This window comes from Schistocerca cancellata, chromosome 4, assembly GCF_023864275.1.
Source record: "Schistocerca cancellata isolate TAMUIC-IGC-003103 chromosome 4, iqSchCanc2.1, whole genome shotgun sequence".
NCBI lineage: Eukaryota > Metazoa > Arthropoda > Insecta > Orthoptera > Acrididae > Schistocerca > Schistocerca cancellata.
Window position 1 is genome coordinate 419,428,892 of NC_064629.1, and position 25,903 is coordinate 419,454,794.

At 36.6% G+C, this 25,903-nt stretch overlaps 1 protein-coding gene across 1 annotated transcript in view; it reads left to right on the forward strand.

Moving 5' to 3' along the window:
* LOC126183408 (calcium-dependent secretion activator-like) overlaps positions 1-25,903 on the forward strand; it is a 1,473,721-nt gene that overhangs the window by 890,567 nt on the left and 557,251 nt on the right. Inside the window, exon 14 of the mRNA XM_049925356.1 lies at positions 20,874-21,049. Coding sequence (XP_049781313.1) covers positions 20,874-21,049 — 176 coding nt within the window. The remainder of the gene's footprint in view (positions 1-20,873; positions 21,050-25,903) is intronic.

Genomic DNA, 25,903 nt, shown 5'->3' on the forward strand with positions numbered 1-25,903 from the left:
AGGTAGTCATGGTGTAAAAGTTACAACTGATGTTAATGTCACCCCAGATGAATTTAACCTCTTTTTTATCAATGCAGCAAACCCTGATCCCTCATCTCCTCATAAGAAGAGTTCAAAATAAAATTCACAATCTACTTATATAAACCAGTTTTTACAAAACTTTGCTGATACTGTGCCAACCTGTAACTGGGGACATGTGGAAATAAGTGATGTAATTAAATCAGTGGCAAAGTTAAGTGACTCCAGATCATAAGATATTTATGGCCTCTCAAATTTTGTGATTAAAAAATAATCGACTTCATATCATTCCCACTCTGCACACTCATAAACTGGATATTTGACAGTGGTATTTTTCCAGAATGTCTAAAAAGGCAGTAGTAATTCCATTACACAAAAAGGGTGATAAAAACTGCACTAATAATTATTGTCCAATTTCTCTGATACCTATTTTTTCAAAAATAATCGAATATTGTATACAAAAGTTTATTATCTAAGTCTCAATATGGTTTTAGGGCCCAGTTATCAACAATTAATGCTGTTGAAAATGATGTTTCTATTGTGCAATCTTCTTTTGAATCCAAATTATCTGCTGAAGCCACACTAGTGGACTTAAGCAAAGCATTTGATTCTGTAAACCACACAATACTGCTGGAGAAACTATGGTGTTATGGCATTAGGGATCTAGAACTCTCCCTCATTAAATCATATCTCAGTAACAGAAAGCAAACTGTAAGCTACAATGGTCAAAAGTCACACTTACTGAATGTCACTAGAGGTGTACCCCAATGATCAGTGATTACTGTTTATAATATTTATAATGACCTGCCCAGCAATATGCCATGCAAATCTGTGCTTTACGCAGATGATACAGCTTTCATCAATTCAGGGAAGGACATAAATAAACTGAAGGAGCAAAGTAAAGATTTTCTCAGATTATCCAATATGTGGTTCGAAGCCAATGAGTTAGCTGTTAACTTTAAAAAGACTGTAAATATATCCTTCAGCTTATCCAATGCTGATATTGAGTACACTTCTACCAAACTTCTTGTCCTATACTTAGATATGAAATTAACCTGTCAGGGTCACATAGACAACATATCTCGAAAGCTTTCGTGAGTCATCTATCTACTGAAAAAATTACGCACATGTCTTTCTGAAAGCCTGCTGATTAATTCCTATTATGCATTCTTTCATTGCTATATTAGCTATGGTATTCTTCTATGGGGTAATTCTCCATAGTCCAGGAAAATTTTTATTTGGCAGAAGGAAGCCATCAGGAGCATCTCTGGGATTACCAAAAATAACATATCATGTAGGTCATACTTCAAGGAATTACAGATAATGACAGTCCCTTCTCTTTTTATATACAGCTGCCTTTTGTACATAAAAGAAAACTTTAACAGTTACAACCTTAGGCAGTCCATTCATAATCATAACACTCGTTAAACATTTAAGATAGACATACCAACAACTCGACTCAAAAAAGCACAAGACTGTTATGAATACATGGGAATAAGGCTTTTCAACACATTATCTGTGCAGGCACATTGTGTCTCTCTTAATATGTTTAAAAGTAAGACTAAAAAATGGCTGAAAGACAAAGCTTTTTACAGTGTTAAAGAATTTGAAAACTCTTCAAAAATAGACCTGACTTACGAAACAACTTGCAACTCCGTTTGTACCTCTTCCTAAGCTTTTTTGTCTCTGTAGTTCCACTTTTACCTGATAACATGTGGAGAAATCCTTAGGTATGAAATGTATTCATTTATTATGCACATTCTTTAAAATGCACACTTTAGCTATGTGGGATATCTTTATGTATCAAATGTATTCCTTTATTATGAATGTTCTTTTAAAATGTATACTTTAGCTTTGTGTGATACCTCACAATAGTTATATTTCTTAATATGTAAATTGTACATTACTCATGATGACATCGATTGCCTGTAAATGCTTAAAGATGGATAAATAAATAAAATAAATATGACTGCCTAGTGTGTAAAGTCTGGAAGATATACCATTTTCAGTGTGTCTTCTTACAGTCAGTGTTCAGTTATACACAGGACTGAAATATTTTTAAGTTGATTCTCTAGCAGTATTTGAAATTTATCAATTTTATTTGTTAGAAACTGCACATTCCCTCATTGGCTGCATGGAACATGTACACCACTGGCCCCAAGATAGACTTTCAGCATATCCTGCAGAAATGTATGCTAGCATTGAGTATTTGTCCAATTTTGAAGTCAGTTGGATTTGGAATGCAAACAGATTCAGATAAACTGCAGTTAAAATGTGGTGGATGTTGATAAAAAGCCAAAGTACACAGTATATATACCCAAGGTTTGTAACAAGACGTAATTGCTGCTCGCCTACAGCCAAGTATGTTTCACTGTGCTCCATCCAATGTTTAGTAGTGCTATTCTTGAGCAACCCTGAAACATGGGTGGCAATATCTTCCAAGGTGCAGGTCATATGTAACAGCAGCAGCTGATACATAAATACATAAATAGAAGATTGCAAACATGATTCAGTCCATTTCTCAAACTTGTGATTTAGTTGTGTCTGTTGTTACTATCTCCAAAATAGGTCTTTCCACTGTAATTGACTCTTGCGATAACAACTGCAGTCAGTTTAATGTGGTTTATTTCATTTTTTAGACATTTAGTTCTGGATTTATTTTCTTCCTAATCATCTGAATGTCACCAGCTGCATTACCACCACAAGTCAAATGTCATGTAATCTGAGCAAGGTCGATACTGTATTGAGCACTTTGGCATATTGGAAGATATCAAGTCTATTTGTATGGAAGCATTGTCTGCTACATTCTACTCTTCAGTATTATTCAAAATAAATTTGTATGATACCTCAATAGCCAAAGCTTTATCTGTAAATGTAAGGCAATCGCTGTATTAATCTATTAAACAGTGTAAAAATGTTGACCTCAACAGCAGTTGTGTAATCTGCTAATATGAGACAATCCTGTATTTTTCAAATGACAAATAATGGGAAAAAACCACTTGTAACCAGATAAATATGGTAAGTCTTGTGATTTATAAGACTGAGCCTGATGGGGGCAGGATGACACATGAAATAAATAAAATGTGCTGGTTAGGATATGTATCATATCAATGGAAATCTGATGAGAAAAAGGCTATGATCAGATAACTATTCCTCACAGATTGGGAGGGTGACAGAAAGCTACTCACAGTAACAGGCACTGTGGAGCAACTAATTAATGCATTATTGTGCGAGATGAAGTAAGTCTGTTTCTGTTTTTTGGTTGTAAAGGTGACTGAGATTGAAAGGAAAATTTGGTTATCAAACAAGTTCTTGAAAGAGTAGTAGTGCATTTTGTCTCGTATTAGTTTATCCATGGTTGAGTTTGGTGGCAGGGAATTGAATCATTAGAGGAAACAAAGCAACAAGCAAGGAAATGGCTGGTTGCTGTATTTCTTCAACTAATTTCATACTACACAATGTAGTGAGTAATTATCTGAAGAGATACTTTCACCACAGATGCCAAAGCTGTCATACTCTCAATGCCAAGCCCATAGAATTTATGTACAGTGTGTCTTCTGAAAATGTTACAAGCCCATGGAATTTACAGGCTTTAGTGTTTCAAATTAAGTGGGATGTTTTAAGGGAAGTGACTGATTACTTATCAGCAATACATTGTTATTACTATTTACACACATAATTATTACTGTTAGGCTCTGCTTTGGCTACAGCACCATAGGACATATTTCACTTCTTAAAACGTGGCCAAAAGTGTCCATAACTGAGAGGAACTTTAATGTGAGCTGTCAGCTAGAGTGCCGATGATACACAGATGTCTGTACACATTAGTTCAGTGGTAAGATTTTTTTTCATAAACATCAAGTCCACAACTGCAGCACTCTACTGGACCAATGTTTTTACAGTGAATTAAGCCTTTACAGATCTAAATGCTTAACAAGTTAATACTCATTGCCAATATTACAAAAGTAAGATAGTGAAAATGGTGTAATATCTTATGTATTACTGAATTAGTGGAAGCCAGAGATGTCAACTGAAATTACAAAGTTCTGGACATCATTTTCCATGTGTGTTTCAAGAAGGCTGAGAATGATAGAACACTGGAACCCTAGTTCAGTGACAAGCCATGATTTCTGTGTGTAATGAATGAGTCATTTGTTGTGTAATCTGATACTTCTCGATTGTATTTTGTTTACTACAGTAATCAAAAAAAGGCTAGAGGAAGAAAAAGTTTGATTACTCCTCAAAGTGTTTCCCTGTCACAACAGCCTCAGTGAACAATGCATTCAGGAATATAATCCATCTGAAACAGTTACCATAAATGAAGGCAAACAGCCACTTCAAACATGAGCAAGTGTCTGAATTTTTAAGTAAAATAACTACTTTCATATAACTTGGGGAAGGATACTATCAGAAAATCAAACAATGGCTATAATCTCAATTTTGGGTTATATGCTGAAAAGCTGTAGATCATCATCTCATCAGCATTCATTAAGACTGTTGGCTCCTCTACTGGCATCATGCTGAGTGCATTCCTGTCCAGTCCTCCCACAAACAAAAAGTACAGTCACCTATAGCCAACAACTATACACCACTTTTGCTTTCAACTGGCATAATTTTTTTTGGAATCAATATCATAGAAAAGTTCCATGCAGTTTTACTAGGGACTATATCATACTCTGACATCTTCTCTATCTCTGCTGCAGCACCTGTTTTTCTGCTTGCAGTGTTCTGTATGGCTGTGAACAAATAAACCTATCTTTCAGTTCTGGTAGCAGTTTAATTTCATGCCTAAAATGAAATGATCATATGGCATTGATGGCTAGGAGTCTCCACTTAGAGAAGTTTGCCCGCCAAGTTGCAGGTCCTTTCAGTTGACACCACACTGGGTGGCTTGCATGTTGATGGTGTTAAGTGATGACGAGGACAACACAACATTCATTCTCTGAGTGGAGAAAATCTCCACTCTGGCCATGAATAAAACCTGAGAACACTGCATGGCAGTCATACATGCTGACCACTCAACTGAGGGGGCAGACCATACCTGATGTCATCTATCCAAGATAACTTGTCTCCTGGCAAATGAAAAATATTACTAAATTATATGGATCGCTCAGTAATGGCTGCTTTCACTTCCATGTTTAAGTGACTAATGTGGATATTTCCTTTCATTGTATTTATTCACACTTTCATCTGTGGGTTCTTCTTACTGACATGGTTCTCTGTCAATGTCTCCTGTCTTGGTACTGCTTAGACCATGAGCTGTGAGAATTCTACTGACTCAGTTTCATTTGTAGTGTTTAGGACACTCTTTATCCCTTCTTCTGACTGCACTTGCACCAACACTTCAGGCAGATAAATGTCCTTGGTGATTCACTTCACTTCCTGTCCCAACTAGCCTTTCCATTTCTATGTGAATTTCACTTTGTGTCAAAGCCTGTTTTGAAAAGATCTTCTCTTACCTCTACCTGTACTGTGTGGAGCTTGTCCCTTTCTGAACCTCCATTTCAGTCTATTCCCTGTGGATTCTCAGATTTTCATAACTTTTTAATTTCTTCCTGGCAATCCCTGTTGTCTTCTTTCCTCATAGGTCAACAATTAACTTCCTATCTTTTGTAGCCTATGGATTTGTACACATGTTTAGCTTCTTGTCCAAACCTGTTTCAAAAGAGCTTTTTCTTTCCTGTGCCTGCACTGTGTGGAGCTCTTACTCTTTCTCCATGTTCTTTTCAATCCATTCCCCATGGACCCACACACTTTTTGCTGATTATGAATACATTTTCCTTAAAGAAGTCACTGCCAATCAACTTGTCAAATGGAAGACCCTTATCTTCCCCAATTACACAGCATCAATGCCTCACTTGCATTTCACTTCTCATTTGCCATAGAAGGGTTATAGCTCCCTCTATTTTTACAACCTTATTTGCAGTTCCTCAATTTTGAATAATATCAGATGAAATATAATTTACACTTGATTAAATCTTCTGCTGTCCTTCAGGCAACATCTTTGCATTAGGCTTACTTGCACCCCAGTGCTCACAAGAAATCTCATATGATTGTCCACACCTTCTTGGCATTCCAGTTCTTTAAACTCATTCTTGGTTTTGCAGGTTGCTGTCATATTTTTTTGGGCAAGGCTTAAGGCAACAGCTTTGTCATATTTCTCTGGGAAGGCATAAAACAACTACACTATTGTGCCCTTGCTTAGTTTCCCCCACTTTGCTGTTTTGTTTGTTCATCTTTGAAATGTGTCATGGACTCCGACTGGGTTTGTGAACACCTCACCACTCATGATCTGTTTGTTTCCCTGCAATTACCACAGAACATGGGGAGATCAGTGTCAACCATTGTCACTGCCTCTTTTGTTTTCTCACCTCCATTTCCTGGTAGAACTGGCCATATATTTCTGACTCTTGTATCAGCATGACTTTATATTATCTTGTGGCCTGGCTTACCCTATGTGAAGCAGTTCATACTTTTCTTTTATTTTCACAGTGACACACAAATGTTTTGAGTACTCATATTTTCTCTTGCTGAGGCTATCATGCCTTTTATCTATTAAAGCAACTTCTATTGCTTCTGTTATCATTGATTGTCACTGCATGTAAGCACTATTGCCTTTATTCTGTCAGGGTAAATTTCCTAGATGAACCCTACTCTGCTTAGCTTCCTGATGAACACAAGGCTCGCTTCCAACTCTGACTTTGGTATGATATCACAAATGGCTCATCTAAAGTTGTGCTGCATAATGTTGAGTCATGATCTCCATGTTCTTGGCAACATAAACATTTGAAATGCAGAGTAATATACTGTCCTTTTATTGGCAAAATTTGGTACTAGGACAGCATGCACATCTCTCCAAGTGGCACTTAGATCTCTGATTACTAATTTCCCATGTGTCACTCTGACAATTCCATTTTGTTTTTAATTTTAAGAGAATGTCATTCTGCTCTGGATATATGAACTCAAATGCATTACTCAAACTGTCAAGAAACCCTTTTAGAATATTCTTAGTGTCATCAAATGTTTGCAGTATTAGTTTTAGTGCTTCATAGAAATTAATTAATTGCCTCCTGGGTGACTTGTGAATTATTGAAATTATATGAAATCCTCCCTCTGTCATTTGACATACCTACTAAGCTGTTCCATTCACCATATAAATCCTTCCTGCTGCCACTACTACTGCTGTGTAATTTTCACTGCAGAACATTGTCTGCATCTTTGCACCAGCATCCACTGATGTTGCTGCTGCTGCTGGTATGTGTCTTTCACTGTGGAGCTTCATCTGCATCCTCATGCCACTGTCCATTGCTGCTGCTGCTCCAATGCCTTTGCTCACCTTCCAGAATGAGTGCCTTGACCCCAGGTGTCATCCATCTGCAGCTGCTCATTCCACCTTCTTCTTGTAGACCGCACTGCCAGAAAAAACACCCTCAAGGACTGTCTTCAGTGGCACCAGAGTGTAATATCTTCACCTAAGGGGTTATAGTGTTTGTTATTCATTTATCACCGACATCAGCAATCAGATGTCACTGAGGAAGCTTGCCTTTGTGCCCTCTGCTTTTTCTCTGCAGACAGTAATTATGGTGACTTTAGGGATGAAAAATGATTGCAACATTCATTTTAGTATACAACCATGCCCCATTTATGGGTATGTACACCAGCTGAACAAAGCACACTCAGGCCTCACCCCAAGCTTTATGGTGAGGGGAGCCATCTACAACTTGAGGTCACATTTGATGCTTCTCCATGGCAAAGTAACCAGTTTCCACTTCATTGCACAGCTTGTTATGCCCATCCTAGTGCTATTTCTTCAACAGGAAGTTGATGAGCTTTTACTGCAATACAATGAACATCTCATATGGCTACTGCTACATGATGTGCTCTTCGTGGTATACAACAACTACCATGGTCAGCAGGAGCACCAGATCTTTTACAAATTGAACATATATGGAAGATAGTGAAGTGAGAACTTACTCCTCCTTCAGAGCCTGCAAGAACCATTGCCTAATTGCAACAAATGGTGCAAGATACTGGGGACAAGCTATTGCAGAATAGCACTAAGCATCATTATGATCATTTGCGTATGAGAATACATGCCTATATTGTTGCTAGAGGGTGTATATTGTGTGTTGATATAAATGTATCGGCACCCTTTTCTGTGACGTGTGTTTCATTTGGTCTGAACTTGTTATCATATACTCCTGCAAAGATGAAATACCTGTCCCATGACTTGTTAATAATGTGACCTTGTTCCTGTGGGTGTTGCATGTGTTCTTAGCCATGTGCCATCTGTCTGCTGGGCCTATTCTGGCTCTTGGCTCTCTCATCCTTTTGGCTCTGCCACTAGCCCATGTATTAACTGTTCAAATAAGGCAAAGTTTCTCATAGCTATTCCATCATTTTACGTGATATCAGGTTGAGAAAATTCAATATTTGAAATGAATGGTGACCTATTCCATTAATTTGTAGCATGTGGTTGCTATGTATCAAGTAACAAGCAGACCTTGCTAATCCATAACCAACCCTACACAGCTGTATTATAAATATATATTTTTTGGGTAATGTGGTTTAGATGCATGCAGAGTCCAGGGGAGATACATTCAATTATTAGCTATCCATGGTGATGATTAATAGAATATTTTGAGTATTTGTGGAACTCAGTCAAGGAAATATGACCAAATGAAGGAAGCAAAACTTGTACAACAATTTTTACTCCTTATCTGAAAAACAACCTGAAAGTACATTTTTCTTAACTGAACAGTCTACAAAGTCCCCTAAATGAAGCTATAAAAGGTTAATATTAAACATGGAAGAGTCAGAGCAAATTCTCTTAGTGCAAGTCACCCAACCTATATGGAGTCCCTCAAACTCACTGTTCCATTGCTAACTGAACCCTCTAACTCTCACAACCACTGCAGCCTCAATCTCATATACTGTATGGTGACCATGTAGCCCATTCCATGTATTCATGCCTGACCAATGCCCAGCAGCATTGTCTCTCATGAGACCAGATGAAACCATGTCTGTGTCATGACATGATGTATTTTATCACCAAACATCCAACTGGATGAGAGAGACATGTGTTCAGCTGCTGCTGATGGAAGTGTCAAATGTAGTTCATGTGTACAGTTCAGTGCACAAGAAGAAAATAACATTCAGTGTCTTCATTATATGACCTATAGCTGATCTTTCTTGGGATGATCTGTGAGGTGTTATTGGTACATATGTATAAAGTGGAACTACAGGCAGATTAAAACATAGGTATGCTATGCAACACATACATCCACAATTTAGAAGTATGCTGCACATTTGTGTCATATATGTATCTCTGTGTGCTAGAAAGTAACAGGACAAGCTTCCCACAAAGGGACATGGTACCATTGAGAACCATGTGATGTGGGTCTTTGTGGATTGATGTGTTTAAATGATCTTCATGAAACCCTGAAGGTCTTTGTGAAGGTGGAGAGTTAGTAATGTCAAAATGATATAACCATAAGATGAAAAAACAATTTTCTTGCTGTGCTCTATCTTCTGGCATTATCACCATGCATAGTGTAAATGTCCTGGCTGCATCCACTGCTCTTGCCTCTGTATTGAACTAAAACAGAAGAATATGTCAGAAACGTCCAATTTCTCCACTTGGCACTCCATTTTCTAGTGCCCACACCTCCAGTCACTATCTCCAAATGGCAAAATGATGATATTTAAACTGAAATAGCAACATTGAAATACAAATAAAAAATGAAAATCGATAAATAAATCCACAGCAACCATAATACCAACATTGGAAACAAAAATGCAACAAACTTATGAACCAATCTAATATTTCTCATTTAAAATACTTTTCCTGTAATTTTTTCCAGTATATGACTTTTTGGAATAGTGAAATAAGTATCATGAATTATACAATTATCGTCAAGATCTATCAGCTTAGCTACAAGTATTGCAGTATATTGTGGAAACAGAAGAAAGCAGTGTTAAATAATGTTTAAGTCATCTAGTTTCAACATCTAGATAAGTATCAAATGCCTGGCACTGAGAACATTAAATGAAGAAGTATATCATCAAAATAATGGCAATTTTCAAAGCATTTGTACTGTATGGATAAAATATTCTTAATCTTCTTGGCTACATCAAATTAGTCTTAAATTGATCTGTTCAAAATAACCAAGTTTCCAGTCACACAAGAAGAATGTTCCATGTCTTTAAACAATGGTCTTGATCTCAGGTGAACTGGAAATTACAAAATTCCATGTTAGTTGAGAAGCAATTATATCAGCCAATCACTCTGTACAGTTCCCAAACGTCATGTAGAAAACCAACAGCAGATTAAAAAGTGCTATTCAGAAAAATCAGGAGTTACTGAAAACAGTCTCATGAATATAAATATAATTTTGTGTGGAAAAATCATCAATCTCCTCTGAATATGTTATTAAAAATCCAAAGAGATTAGACTCTAGAACAATAAATTTTACTGGGACAATAGCTATACTCTAAGTTTAATGACATATGGCTGATGGTTCTGAACATTGAGAGACTACAGAGAAGTTTACCAAGCTGTTAGTATTCCAATGGATCTCAATAACATTACCGAAATTAATAAATGATGATGTAGGTCAGCCAGTCACAAGCAGATTGTAAGACCACGTGGACCAGTTATGAATGTCAGTTGCTTCTCATGAAAATTATGGACATCCTTGTCAAAAGCTCAAATTTGAATTCTTACCAGATGCTGTGAAAACAATGAAAATATTTTATGCATGGTTTCATAACATATGCCTTACTCTGAACTGAACAGTGTGTATCAACAATGCGAAAAATTGTGTGGGGTTTAGGAAAGCATCAGACATCTTTAACATTTGAAAATGGATTGAGATTTCCTAACAAATTTAACTGTTTACCCCCTTTCATGGTACATGTTTTAAAGTATTTAGAGTATTAGAATACCCTGTCACATTCAAGGTTCATGGATTTTTGGAATGTCCTGTCTGTACCATGGATGAACAAGAGGCAGCTTGCTCCCATAGTTATACATATATGTGGTGCTCAAAATGAAAAGGGTTTCATTAAAATGATGATGTAAGATAATAAAATACTTCCAACTGGTGCTGGTTGAATAAATGTACAACAGGTGACAGTAAACATAACTGAATAATGGAATAAAGGCCAAACATCATTCTAACCATTACAGTGACATTATTGTTGAGACCTTCAGTCTGCAGACTAGTTTGATGCAGCTGTACTTGCTACTCTATCCTTTGTGACTTTTCATCTCTGCACAACTACTACAATCAATGTCCATTTGAATCTTCTTATTGTAGTTAAGCTTTGGAATACCTACACAATTGTTACCTCTGCCACCACCCCCAACACCACCTATTTCCACTAACAAATTAACTAATATTTTTTATTTAAGACAGCAATTTCTAAATATTTTATGTCTTTGTGGTATGTACAGAATATATATAATAAGTAATAACTTGAACTTTTATGTAAAAGGAATGCAAACATTTTTCTTGTCACTGCATCAATGCTCATGGAACTTATTGATTGCTTGAACATATAGATGAGTCACTAACAAACAAAAGATAAAATTTCTTCAACTTCACATAAAGTCTGTAATTTCAGTAATGCACCATATTTTATGTCTTGAGATTGAAGGAAAATGCATAATCAACATTGTTGGATACTGTAGGTTCTAAAGACAGGAAACAGTCTAGGTTATATGATACAATATGCTCATGTGAAAATGACGTCTTACCTGAAACTATATGGAACTACTACATCTACATCTATGTACAAAATCTGCTAAGGACCATACAGTGTGTGGTAGATAGTACCCTATACCACTACTAGTCATTTACTTTCATGTTCCACTTGCAAATAGAGTGAGAATGGCTGTCTGCTTCTGCAGTATGCTTCAAAAACTGGTTCTCTAGATATTCTCAAAAACATTCCCCAAAGAGAATGTTGCCTTCCCTGCAGGGACTCCCATTTGGGTCCTTGAAGCATCTCTGCAACATCTGAATGTTGTGTGAACATATCAGTAACAAATCTAACAGCCCACCTCTGAATTGCTTTGATGTCTTCCTTTAATCTAACCTTGTGTGGCTCCCAAAAACTCAAACAATAAAGAAGAATGGATTGCACTAGTGTCCTATGTGCAGTCTCCTTTACAGATGAACTACACTTTCCTAAAATTCTCTCAATAAGCCGAGGTCAACCATTTGCCTACCCTACTACAATTTTTACATGCTTGTTCCATTTTATATCACTTTACACTATTACACATAGATATTTAACCATGAATGTGTGCAATTGTGTATAAAGTGCACCAGTTATGAATAACATTGCTGTGGACTGTTCCACTGTTGTTTTACAATTGAAAGCCTGTACCTGTTCCTTCATTATTGCTTCAAGTAACATGGTAATACATTGTGTTGTCATATGCCCAAGTGAGCACCACATATATGATATAAACAGCAAGCAAAGTGGGTAAAAATTTACAATCCATGAAAGAAAATAACTCAGATTCTGTGCTACCAGCACATGCCACAATGAGAAGTTATCTATGAGATATTTAGTAATCAGATAATAATCTGATGCCAGTGTCCTGTTTAATGCTTTGAGTGGGTCATTATGATGGGGTAATGCTTGTGTGTGGAAACAGTGACACAATGAATGCTTATTTTATTATTTTTTAATTAAACAGTGATTTAGCTCATATAATGTTAGTTTATTTTTTGATTGTTTAATTAAACTAAGATTAAACTGTAATTTTTGTCATACACATGTTCCTTCTAACATAAATACAAATATGCTTTACATGTGCACAGAGTGTGTCATGCACCTGCTCATTTTATGAAAAATGCTGTGCACACTCAATGGTTAATCAGTATGACTGTGTCAAATAGCACATACCACTGATACTTTATTCTAATATTATGAGTTTGTTTTCCTTACTCCTTTACATTATGATTTTATAACATGCCATTACCTTACATTTTTTACATTTGAGCTAGCTGCCATTCATCACACCAACTACAAATTTCCAACAAGTCATCTTGTATCTTCCTACAGTTACTCAATGATGACACCTTCCGATATAGCATAGCATCATCAGCAAACATCTGCAGATTGCTGTTCACCCTGTCAGCCAGATGATTTATGTATATAGAAAATAATAGCAGTGCTGTCACACTTCTCTGGAGCACTCATGATGAGACCTTACTCTCTGGCGAACATTCGCTGTCAAGAACATCATACTGGGTTCTGTTATGTAAGAAGTCTTCGAGCCACTCACATATCTGGGAACCTATTCTATATGCTTGTCCCTTTGTTAACAGTCTGCAGCAAGGCACCATGTCAAATGCTTTTCAGGAATCACCGAATATGTAATCTTCCTGTTGCTCTTCATCCATAGTTCACAGAGGAAAAGCTGTTGCATGAGGAATGCTTTGTAAAACCATGCTGGTTTGTGGGCAGAGGCTTTTTTCGTGTCAAGGAAATGTATTATATTCAAGCTGAGAATATGTTCAAGAATTCTGCAACACACTGATGTTAAGGACATTGGTCCGTAAATTTACAGGTCCAATCTTTTACCCTTCTAAGATACAGGACTCACTTTCACTTCTTTCCATTCACTTGGGACTTTGCACTGGGTGAGAGATTCATGATAAACACAAGCCAAGTAAAGGATCAACGCTGTAGAGTACTTTCGGTAAAACTGAATTGGGATTATATTCAGAACTGCTAACTCACTTGTTTTCAACTCTTTCAGTTGTTTCTCTATGACAGAGAAAATGACTGTGTATTTGTATGATTCTGCTGCATGAATGATTTCTTAAATGCAAGAATTAAAACTCTGAATTCCCTTGATGAAATTATCTTGAGTTAGCAGGTGAGTTAAGGCATCATTCTGTGTCAATGTTTTGACAACTTTCCTATTTGTCATCTTCAGGCAAAGGTGATGAGTAGGAGACATGTTGAAACATTGCTGCAGAATAATGCCTTGATTTGAATGATAACCCAACAAGACTTCATCACCGAAACTTGCCAAGAAAAACCTTCATTCCCATTTGGCTTTCATTTTGCCATCTTCAACCACCACACCAGACTGGTCAATGAGTTACTGGATAAAAGTCTTAGACCTTCTTAGCGATTTTACATAGCAACACAATTTTCTTGGGTTTGCTGCAAGATATTTTGCCAAGATATGATGGTGGCAATTGCTGTATGCTTCATGCACCAATGTTTTTAAAGATGCATGAATCTCTACTGTCTTTAGCCTGTCATCATTTGCATGTTCACTTTTGAACCAAGAGTGCAACAGCCTTGACTTCCTCAGCATTTTCTGAACTTTGTTGTTAAACCACAGTGGGTCTTCCCCATTCTTGATCCACTTACTCAGGACGTTCTTCTCCAGAGCACAATTTATAATCTGTTTAAACATTGCTCATAATTCATTTGTATCCATCATACTGGAACTAAATGATGTCAATTCATTGTTTAAGTGAGATGTTAGCAACTGCTTATCTGCTCTTTCTAGCAGAAATACTTTCTTAGCCTTCTTGGTTGATTTATTAACTTTAGAAAACATAGTTACTACAATGATATCATGATCAGTAATCCCTGTCTCCATACTAATACTGTCAATAAGGTCAGATCTGTATATAGCTACAAGGTCTAAAATATTACCTTTGTGTATGGACTGTAGAAATAGTTGCTCACAACACATTTTGGAAAACACGTTGAAAAGTAATTTGCAAGACTGTCTGTTTGTTACCCCCTGCAATTAATCCTTAGACATCTCAGTCCATACTCAGTAGATTAAAGATTCCTCCAACTAATATAGGAAGATCTGGATATTTCTGCACTACTGAACCTAGACTTTCTTTGAATGATACTGAAACTGTTACATTGGACTTGGCTGGCCAGAGAAAACATTTAACACTTCAGTTGATTCTACATAGACCTATTGCAGGTGAACAGATAACTTCACTGTCATGCTCAAATTCAACCTTGATAGAGATAACATTTTTGTCAGTTGCAATGAACACTCCTCATCCTATGGCATCTAATCTGTCTTTCCAATGTACATTCTGTGACTTACTAAATATCTAAATGCTTTCTACTTCAGGTTTCAGCCAGCACATATTCCCAAGAATAATCTGAGTATGAAAAATTTCCTGGAGGGCAGCTCAATCAGGAAATTTGTTATGAATAATTTGCAATTTACTGATAAAATTTTGACATTCAAATGTGGTCTGATTTTGCTATCTAATTGTCACCTTCTGAGTCTTCATCTGAGTATCTCAAACTAGCACCTAACCTAAAAAGCCCCCATGTGCTTTGCTGCCTAAGTAGCTGCTATCTTATACAATGCCCCTAACATCTGTCAAGGGTAGTCCTACAATTCCCCACCTGACAATGCAGATCCTGGGACCTGCAGCGAAAACTGTCACAGAGTCAATGAAGCCTTTGGTTGAGACCCTTCACTTGGCTCCAAACTAAACTTTATATTTGAAAGATTCTGTGAAAAAAGAGAAAACATCACAGTTTTGCCAAGACTGACCATGACACATTCATTTTGAAATCACCATCAAGAATAACCATCGAACAAAAGCCAGATGAATAAAAAAGTTTTTGCCTATCTGCCATACAATGCTTCTCACACGTAATTATAGTGAAGTGGAAGTGTTGGGTTGGTGGAGGGGTTCAGGAGCTGGTCATCATGGTGAAGGTGATTCCTGTTTGAGTTTTGAGGAATCCACACTTTTGTAATAAAGAAAAGTAAAAATGAAGATTAGCAAAATTTATTAGAAGTAAGAAAGTCAGATAGTGCTCAGCACCTTGTATGTTAGGGTACAGGAAGGTGGTGTAATAGCTGAGACATCAGATTTGTATTCACTGGAATTGTAGATCATTTCATTATTGAACTGTTAAAATTTAGATTTCCAGAGTGTTTCTAAACTGCTTCAGATAAATGCACTGTTGGCTCCTTCAACAAGGCCAAAGTCATTTTCTGCACAATCCTTCTCTTACTGAACTAGCGCTCCATCTAAGATGATCGTGAGACAGGATATTAAATGCATATCTGCCTTCCATCATTTTCATTATTTTACTAAAAATTAAATTCATTAATGATATTTAAACTTTGCAGTTTGCAAAATTGGTACATAATTCCAAACTTTTCCATTATTTGATAAAAATTTTATTTTTCTCCATGTGTGTAGTGAAAACCTCATTCATTATGGAGAGGATACTGATAGGTCTGCAGTTTTTTATGTTTTGACTGTCTTCATTCTTGTGAAGTAGAGCACATATAGCATTTTTCAAGTTTTCAGGAACTGTCTTACTCTGCAACCTTTTCTGTAAAGAGAGTAGCAAGTTTCTTTTGTGGTACTTTTCCTCCAGCTTCTATCATTTCTAGTGCAATACCATTCTTTAAATACACCTTTCATTACTTCATACATTGACTAACATGAGTTTCTGTTTACTATCCTCCATAATTAAATTATTTTTATTATTCCTCTTCCTAGACTTTATTGTGTATTTTCATATTTTCTCCGAGACATTTACAAATGTCCACTTTCCTCTTTAATAGTGACCTAATGGAGATATTTTCTTTAACTTCTACACTTAATCAACCATTCTTTATCTTTTTATTTGTACCTTCATCCAATAATCATCGTTTTTCTGTGTATGTCATTCTTTATTTTTCAAAATGCTACATCTCCCTCTACTTAAATACATGGTCATCATCCACATTTCTGAATTTTTTCCAAATAAATCTTCATTTCTAGCTTTGAATCTCTTTTTAGTTTACATCTTAAAAGTCTACATTCACTTGCAATTTTGAAATCATTTTTATACCCTTATATCCAGTACCATTTCTGTGTTATTTAATAAAATATTATCAGTTTCAATTTAATTTCCACTAGATACTTGTCAAATACTTTTTTCCTATTAGCATGTGTTAGGAATATACATATTGTTATTCTTAGTAAATTTTACTAATGTACAGCCTCTGTCACCAAATATTTCCCATGAATATTTCAGAAATAATTCTTGTCATATACTGTATTTGAATAAAAATTTCCCATAGGCATATGGTAGGCGGATTTTCTCTCATTCCCTTACCTTTAATGGTATTTCATAGATATCTTCTCCCTCCTATTCAGAATGTGAGCATATCTGTGCATAGACATACATTTATTTTTTACTTAGAATACCTTTCACTTCGTTTTAAACAAATGTTGCTATCCTATCTGTTATTCCCTACTTTTATGCTCTAATATACACCACCCTATACCTGGTTTCTTCCATTGTTGTGTTTCTCTGCAGTAAAATGTATGTCCTGAATTTAATTCTGCAAGGCCTTTTATTCCCCATTCCTACTCTACTAATCTATTGTCTCATTCTTCAGAAAAATGTTGCTAAACTTTGATGTTATATTTGACATTAACAGACATTTCTTTTTCAGAAATTATTTTTATGCTGCTGTAATCCTGTGTTTTAAAGCACTTTTACTTTATCCTTTATCAATCATTTTGGTACCCAAATATCAAAACTCATCCGCTACTTGTAGTGTCTAAATTTGTTATTGAATTCCATTAGCACCATCACTTTAATTCAGATCTACTCCATTACCCTTGTTTTACCTTTGTAGGTGTATTTTTATAACCTCCTTTCAAGACACTAACCTTTCCATTCAACTGCTCTTCCAAGACGTTTACATCTTTGAGAGAGTGTCATCAGACAACAACATTTCTATTTCACCTCCCTGAAATTTAATGCTCTTTTGCTTTGCATTTTTCTCAATGTACTGATTGAATAACACTGGAATATCCTACAGTCCTCTCTCACTCCTTCCTGAACTAATACTTCTCTTTCATGTCTTTTGACTCTTATACCTGATGATCTGTTTTTGTACCAGTTATAGATAACTTTCCCTTCCCTGTGTTTTCAGAATTTCAAAGAATGTAATCCTGAAAATGTTGCCAATTCTTTCTCAGAATCTGCAAATGCTACAAACATAGATTTGCTTTCCTTTAACATATCTTCTAAGATACGTCATAGGATCAACATTGGCTTGCAAGTTCTTGCACTTCTCTGGAACCCAAACTGATCTCCAATGCTGGCTTCTACCAGTTTTTTCCATTATTCTAAAAATCATTTGTGTAAGTATTTTGCAGTCATGACTTTTTGAACTGTTAATTTCCTTATAAACATAACTGTGAGCACCAGTCTTTTTTAAAATTAGCATTATTATATTCTTCTTGATGTCTCAGTGTATTTTACCTGCCTCATATACACTACTGTTTGGAAAATTGGAAACTTCAAGACCAAGAGACATGATCACAATGAAATTTGTTTCACCAATTAAGGATATGAAAGTAAACAAGTGATTAGCATTACTGACTGTCCATGCTCTTTGATTGTGGGAATTCAGCACATAGTAGTGCTACCACATGCCTCAATCTGACACACTAGATGTCAAGGCACGGAATCAAAGAGTACCTAAATACGCTGTTGGGGAATACTCTGCCGTGCAGTTAATAGGCACATCCACGAAGGATCAGCTGCTGCTACAGGAGGACATGGGCAAATAAGATGCCATCCCATCATATTCCAGACATATTCAATGGGAAACATATCAGGTGAATGAGCAGGCCAGGGAAGCAGTCATGCCTGTCAGTCTTTGAAGAAGGCACACACATTCCTCATGACATATAGATGGGCATTGTACTGCTGAAATATTTCATGTGGAAGAAACTGCAGGAGGAGCTGTGCCTTGGGCTGTAGCAGTAGCTATTCAAACTGCACTCAATATGCAGGAGGTGAGCTCACATGTTATCGGCAATGGTGGCCCAAACCATCATACTTGGCATTTGTCCGTTATGCCACTCAACAATTCAGTCTGTCCAACTGCGTTGACTGTGGCAGTGTGAAACATATATGCAGCCATGACTGTAAGACAAGTTTAAGTGGAACTCATCTGTAAACAAAGCCACTCAGCACACTAATGTCAGTGTTCATATGCCCATTACAGTTTGCTGCATTGATGGGTTCTGGTCAATGGAAGCCAATGCAATGGCATGCATGCCTCAGTACAGTCCTCAGAGGATGCTATCAAACCATCAATTTAGATATGTCTACACCTATTTCAGTGCTCAAACATCACACCAACACTGTGGACAAAGCTGTTCTGTCCATTATAGTCAAGGGGACAAGATGGTAGTCATTTCATGCAGTTGTCATGTTGTGTCATCCTGTACCCTGTCAGCACTGTGTACACCCCTCTTATCTCCACTGATTTGGACATATACCTCACTCTTGAAGCAGCATACCTTGTATGAGCTGCAGTGTCAAGAAACAATAGATCTGCCTCCTGAAGACCAATTGTTCTGCCCTTTTTGAACGCACTCACAAGCTAATATTCCACCCTGTGTTGTCAGCAAGGCATAGTGGCTCTTGGTTACACATTTCCACTTTGTATGATGGCTCTGCAATGACCAAGCATTGTGTAACACTGACCTGTCTGGTCACATAAGAGATGGTGCTGTCAGGCCTATGTGCACACAACTTCTCTGTCATTTAAATAACATATTATGGTTTTGCTGTTACCCACACTCTCTTTTTGTGGCATGTTGCAAACCATTGATTTTGAATGTTTCACTTTTTCCAAAGAGTAGTGTACTTATGAGGAAAATTATAAAATAAAACAGTCATTATCTGTGGAAATTTGATATAAAAATGGAAAACACGAACTATGGTGGTAAAAGAACATTTTTCACTGTCTTGAAATCAGTTGATTGACATTGTACGAACCTCAGTTCACATGACACAGGGCTTGCTTGGATAATATTATTGTTAATTCTTCAATAAATATATATGACATCATATGTGCTGATGGAAGTCTTGCACATTCAATGTTTTATGGTACTTTTGTTTACCATTAATCAAAACTAGAAATATGCATGATTTGTTGAAATAATAAGTTGATGATCTGGCTCACGGTATGGAGCAGATGCTCAGACTACATAGACAAATTAAACCTACCAGAAAACTGTCTTTTATGTTCCTAATGAAGGTGATGCAGTATGGGATATTATCAGGCAAAAAATTCACCAATTCACATACAAGACATATTGCTGGATTCCAGGTGGCTGATGTTTACTTCATAACTTAAGAAAATTTGTTTGGAAAAAAAATCAAACCTATTGGTACATACTTATTATACCTGATTTATGCCATCCTGTTTAGAAGAAGGTATCCCTTCAACTGGAATGTTATCAATCCCAAGGATATTATAGAAGAAGTGTCAGATTCCCTAAGTACATAAGTAGTGGTAGAAAATATATAAATTATCTCTCAAGGATTTTCTATCATTTTTCAATAAATATTTAGACTCTGGAATTTTCATTGATGCACATAAAGCACCTAAAATTACTGAATGAAGGCAGCATTCTTCCACTTAGGATGTATTTATTTAGGCATCTTCTTGTTAAGCAACTAGTTGCCACATTTTAAATAATTTACAAATGTTAGCTAGAGTAAGTGGCCACTTATATGAAAATGACACTGTGTTCACACAAAGTGCTACTGTTTGAATTGGTTTACAAATTATACTGTTATTGGTGATTTGACACATCAGGCAGGAAACATGTACGAGTTTTGACTATTGCAGTAACCCGTGAATATTCTGTTGTTGGCTGTAATGGAGTTTTGGATTCTGCATAGATAAATACTACATTTAGTTTGTAGCAAAACTAATTCAGTGCAATGATTTAACACATAAATCTCTGAGTCACTTATATTTTAAACTATTTTGTTGTTATGGATTCTTACAGGTACCTTTATGCAATTGGAAAGTCTGTTTGGAAAAAATGGAAGAAAAGATACTTTGTTTTAGTCCAAGTTTCACAATACACATTTGCAATGTGCAGTTACAAAGAAAAAAAATCAGAGCCATCAGAAATGATGCAGTTGGATGGATACACTGTTGATTATATTGAACCTTCAAGTGGTAAGTATGAGTAGTAAAAAAGTTTACTGCATAAGAGCATGTGAAATTATTTACTGAAAAAATGTAAAGTTTGAGTCCTAATCAAAATATAAGGCTTGTTTGCTTTTATCTATTTGTTACCAGCTCAAAACTAAATTTCAAGAATGCAGCACCATTTATTGGTAGCTTTCTTACAAAGCTACAGAAGTCTTTGTTTTGTTTCAGTGATCATTGGACTGCTCGTTAAAGCAAATTACAATGCTCTCTCTCTCTCTCTTTCTCTCTCTCTCTCTCTCTATAAAAAATGATAATAATAATAGTACTAATAATATGTGCCACAAAGGAATTATCTAAATGGTACAGAAAGCAGTAGATGTAGATGTAATATATGTGTATAGACGTAAAATGACTCAATTGATTACAGTTTCAGAAAAATTAGATGATTTATTCAGGAGGAAGAACTTCACAAATTGAGCAACTCAGAAACATGTTGGTCCAACTCTGGCCCTAATGCAAGCAGTTATTCATCTTGGTATTGATTGACGGAGTTGTTGGGTGTCCACCTGAGGGATATCATGCAAAATTCTGCCCAACTGGCAAGTTAAATCTTGAAAATACTGAGATGATTGGAGGTCTCTGCCTATAATGATCCAAACATTCTCAATTTGTGAGAGATCTGGTGATGTTACTGGCCAAGGTAGCATTTGTCAGACATGAAAACAAGCAGTAGAAACTGTCACCGTGTGCAGGCAGGCATTACCTGGCTGAAATGTAAGTCCAGGATTCCAAAGTGGTCTTCTATGAAATAAAACGGTATCCCATACCATCGCTCCTGGTTGTCAGATCGTATGGTGGATGACAGTCAGGTTGGTGTCCCACCACTGTCTGGGACATCTCCAGATGTGTCTTCACTGCTCATCAGAGCAGGACTTATCACTAAAGACAATTCTACTCCAGTCAATGCAAATGCCGGGATGGTTCCTTTGAAAGGGCACGGCCGATTTCCTTCCCAATCCTTCCCTAACCCGAGCTTGCACTCCGTCTCTAATGACCTCATTGTCGACGGGACGTTAAACACTAACCACCACCACCACCACTCCAGTCAATAAGATTTCAAGCTGAATATGGCTGACACCATTGCATTGCAAACGAGCATGTTGGTGTACAGAGATCAATGGTAGATGGTGCTAATGGCACACTGAGCTCAGACTCCTCTCTGTGAGGTGCTTATTAATGGTCCTTGTAATCACTGAAGCACCAGTTGCATGTCATATTGATGGTAATGATGAATCTGGGGCTCCGAGTGCCTCCCTGATGATTGTTTGATCCTTGCATTCTGTCATTTCTCTAATTAGACCACTTCTTCCATGAAACTTTCCTGGCAGATTAAAACTGTGTGCTGAAGTGAGACACGAACTCATGACCTTTGTCTTTCGCAGGCAAGTGCTCTACCATCTGAGCTACTCAAGCACAGCTCAATGCACAGGTGTAACGTAGATGAACAAATACCATACAGTTTCCTAGTAAAAAGTGTGGTTGTTTACAGTGAGTGGGAAGATGGCTATACCTTGTTGTACTGTGGATGTATGGTTATATGTTCACTATTAGCAAAGCTTTGCAAAAAGGTGAATTATTTGTTCACAAAGTAAATGCATTTATCCTCTGTTTTATGTTTCTCAGAGTAAGACTAATGTGAAGCTATGTATAATACATCCCACAATCAAAATAATTATTTTGCTAATGATATTTTACATTTCGTCTAAGACGTTTAAAAATATATGCCCATTCCAGGATTCAGACATGTGACCTCTTGCACCATATTCAAATCTGTCATTCATTGCACTACAAAATGTCTGACAGATGCAATGTCTCTTCTTGAAGCCTGCTATACAGGAAACCAGCGCTAACTTTTACCAAGAATAATTTGTGCTTTGGGTCATAGCTCATGGCTGATAGTCAACAATCTAGTTATGATATACGGACCCATTTTCAAAAGTTCTAAAATTCGTAGGTTTTGAGAGTTTAATGATGTTGCAGGGAGTGGAGAAAGGAATGTCCATCATTGCATATATTGCTGCTCTGTTTTGGGTGGAGTATAAATGCATCAACTTTCACAAGAATTCCACTATCAGCACTCACAAAATTCCTTTCTATTGTTACTTTAAAGTTGTAATTGCAATTTCTATCGCAAAATAACTAAACCATTTGCAGTATGCATGTAAAAATCTTGTAAATTCAGCTAATGCTACTACAACACAAGTATAGCTTCGTCCTATTTTAGCCTATGATGTCACCAGAGCATCTGCCAATAAAATAGTGTTTTTCATCATATGACTGGCTCTTGATATTTAATGATTTTTAAGCTTTAATTACATAAATATAACAAATATTTTGTGAGAATACTGATGATAAATACTATTTAAATACTATAATCAATCAGAATAACAACATGCCAAACCATATTTTTAACATAGGGAAATTGCCTATTGAAGCATGCTACTGCAGAGAAAATTCACGCTGTGTTAAACACATTCTAATAGTTTTTATTACTTATCTCTCTAATGCTAGGAGAACCACGCAAATGTCATCACTTTTAGGGGCTTGAAACATTTATTTCCTTGATGTTTAGTTTGTTAACAGCTATTGATAATAACCTAAATGATTTAAACTTTATGTAAATATGTCACATTATGATTTGTAGAGTTGTTTGCATCTGTCTGTAACCTGCTTTTTGGAAGCTATTTGGTAGCAGTAAATCTGTTGTTTATGGAAATATGAAAATGCTGTGAAACTCTCCTTAGGTACTGATAGCTAAGTTTGTAGAAGACTTTATCTAAATCATTCATGTAGTGCTGTGATGGATGAGTTAGGTTCAAACACGCAAGTATTGCTGAGAGCCTTCATGAACTCAAATGGGAAAAAGTGACTGTGTTTATGCCTCCATATGAGCTCTAATTTATCATATGTTATCTTCATGGTTCTTACACACAAGGTGTATTGGCAGCAGTAGAATCGCTCATCAGTTAGCATCAAATGCTGGTTCTCTAAATTTTCTCAATAATGTATCTCAAAAAGAATATCAGCTTCCCTCATGGGATTCACATTTGAGTTCCTGAAACATCTGCATAATGTTTATATGTTGTCCAAACCACAATCAACAAATCCAGCAGCCTGCCTCTTAGTTTGTTTGATGTCTTCCTTTAATCCAACCTGGTACGGTTTCCAAACACTGAAGCAGTACCTTACTCAAGAATGGGTTGCACCTGCATTCTATATGTGGTCAACTTTATAAATCAATCACACTTTCTTAAAATTCTCCCAATAAACCAAAGTCAGCCAGTCACCTTCCCTACCACGGTTCTCACTTGCTTGTTCCATTTCATATTGCTTTGCAACATTATGCCCAGATATTTAGACAATGTGACTGTCTGAGGCAGAACACTACTAATACTGTATCCAGGTATTACAAATTTGTTTTTCTTAACCATCCCTATTCAATCACTTTTTTCTACCTTTAGAGTCAGCTGCCATTCATCACACAAACTAGAAATTTTATCTAAGTCATCTTGTATCCTCCAAGAGTCATTCAACATCGACACCTTACCATACACCACAGTATCATAAGCAAACAACTGTGGACTGCTGCTCGCTCTGTCCACCAAGTCATTTATCTATATAGAGAACAATGGTGGTCCTATCACACATCCCAGAGGCATTCTTGATGATACCATCTGATGAACACCCACTGTTGAGGTTAACATACTGGTTTCTACAACCTGAAAGTCTTCAATCATTCACATATCTGTGAAACTATTCCATATGCTCATACCTTCAATAACAGCCTGCAGTGGGACACCAGGTCAAATGTTTTCTGGAAACCTAGATATATGTAATCTGTATGTTGCCCTTCATCCATAGTTCGCAGCATATCATGTGAGAAAAAGACAAGTTGAGTTTCACACTAGTGATGCTTTCTAAAACCTTGCTTATTTGAGGACATAAGCTTCTCAGTCTCAAGAAAGTTTATTATATTCAAACTGAGAATATATTCAAGAATTCTACAACAAACGAAATTTAGGGATATTGGTCTGTAATTTTGAGGGTCCGTTCTTTAATACAAAAGTCGCCTGCACTTTTTTCATATCACTTGGGACTTTTCACTGGGTGAGAGATTCATGATGAATGAAAGCTAGGTCAGGGGCCAATGCCATAGAATATTCTTTGTAAAACTAAACTGGGGTTCCATCAAGACCTGGTGATTCATTTGCTTTCAAATCTTTCAGTTGTTTCTCTACACTGGGTATGTTTATTACTACATCATCCATACAGGAGTCTCTCCGATGTTTAAATGATGGTATGTTTGTGTGAGTCTCCTGTGTGAACGATTTCTTGAATGTGAAATTTAAAACTTTAGCTTCTGTTTTACTGTCTCCAGCTGCCACACCAGACTGGGCTACAAGGCCTGGATGGAGGCCTTAGAGTTGCTTAGCAATTTTACTGATGACTAGAATTTTCTCAGATTCTCAACCAGGTCTTTTCCTAAGGTATGATGGTGATAGTTTTTGTATGCTTCATGTATAGATCTTTTCACAGATGCACAAATATCTGCTATCCTTTGCTTGTTGTCATTTCCACATTCTATTTGGAACTAAGAGTGCAACGGCCTCTTGTTCCTCAGCATTTTCTGGATCTTGTTATTAAACCATGGTGGGCCTTTTCCATCCTTTATCCACTTGCTAGGCAAATAACTCTGCAGACCATGATTTATGATGTGCTTCAACACTGCCCATGACTCCTCTACATCCAACTTCCTGGAACTAAGTGATGTTAGTTCACTGTCTAAGTGAGATGATAACAACTTCTTATCTGGTCTTT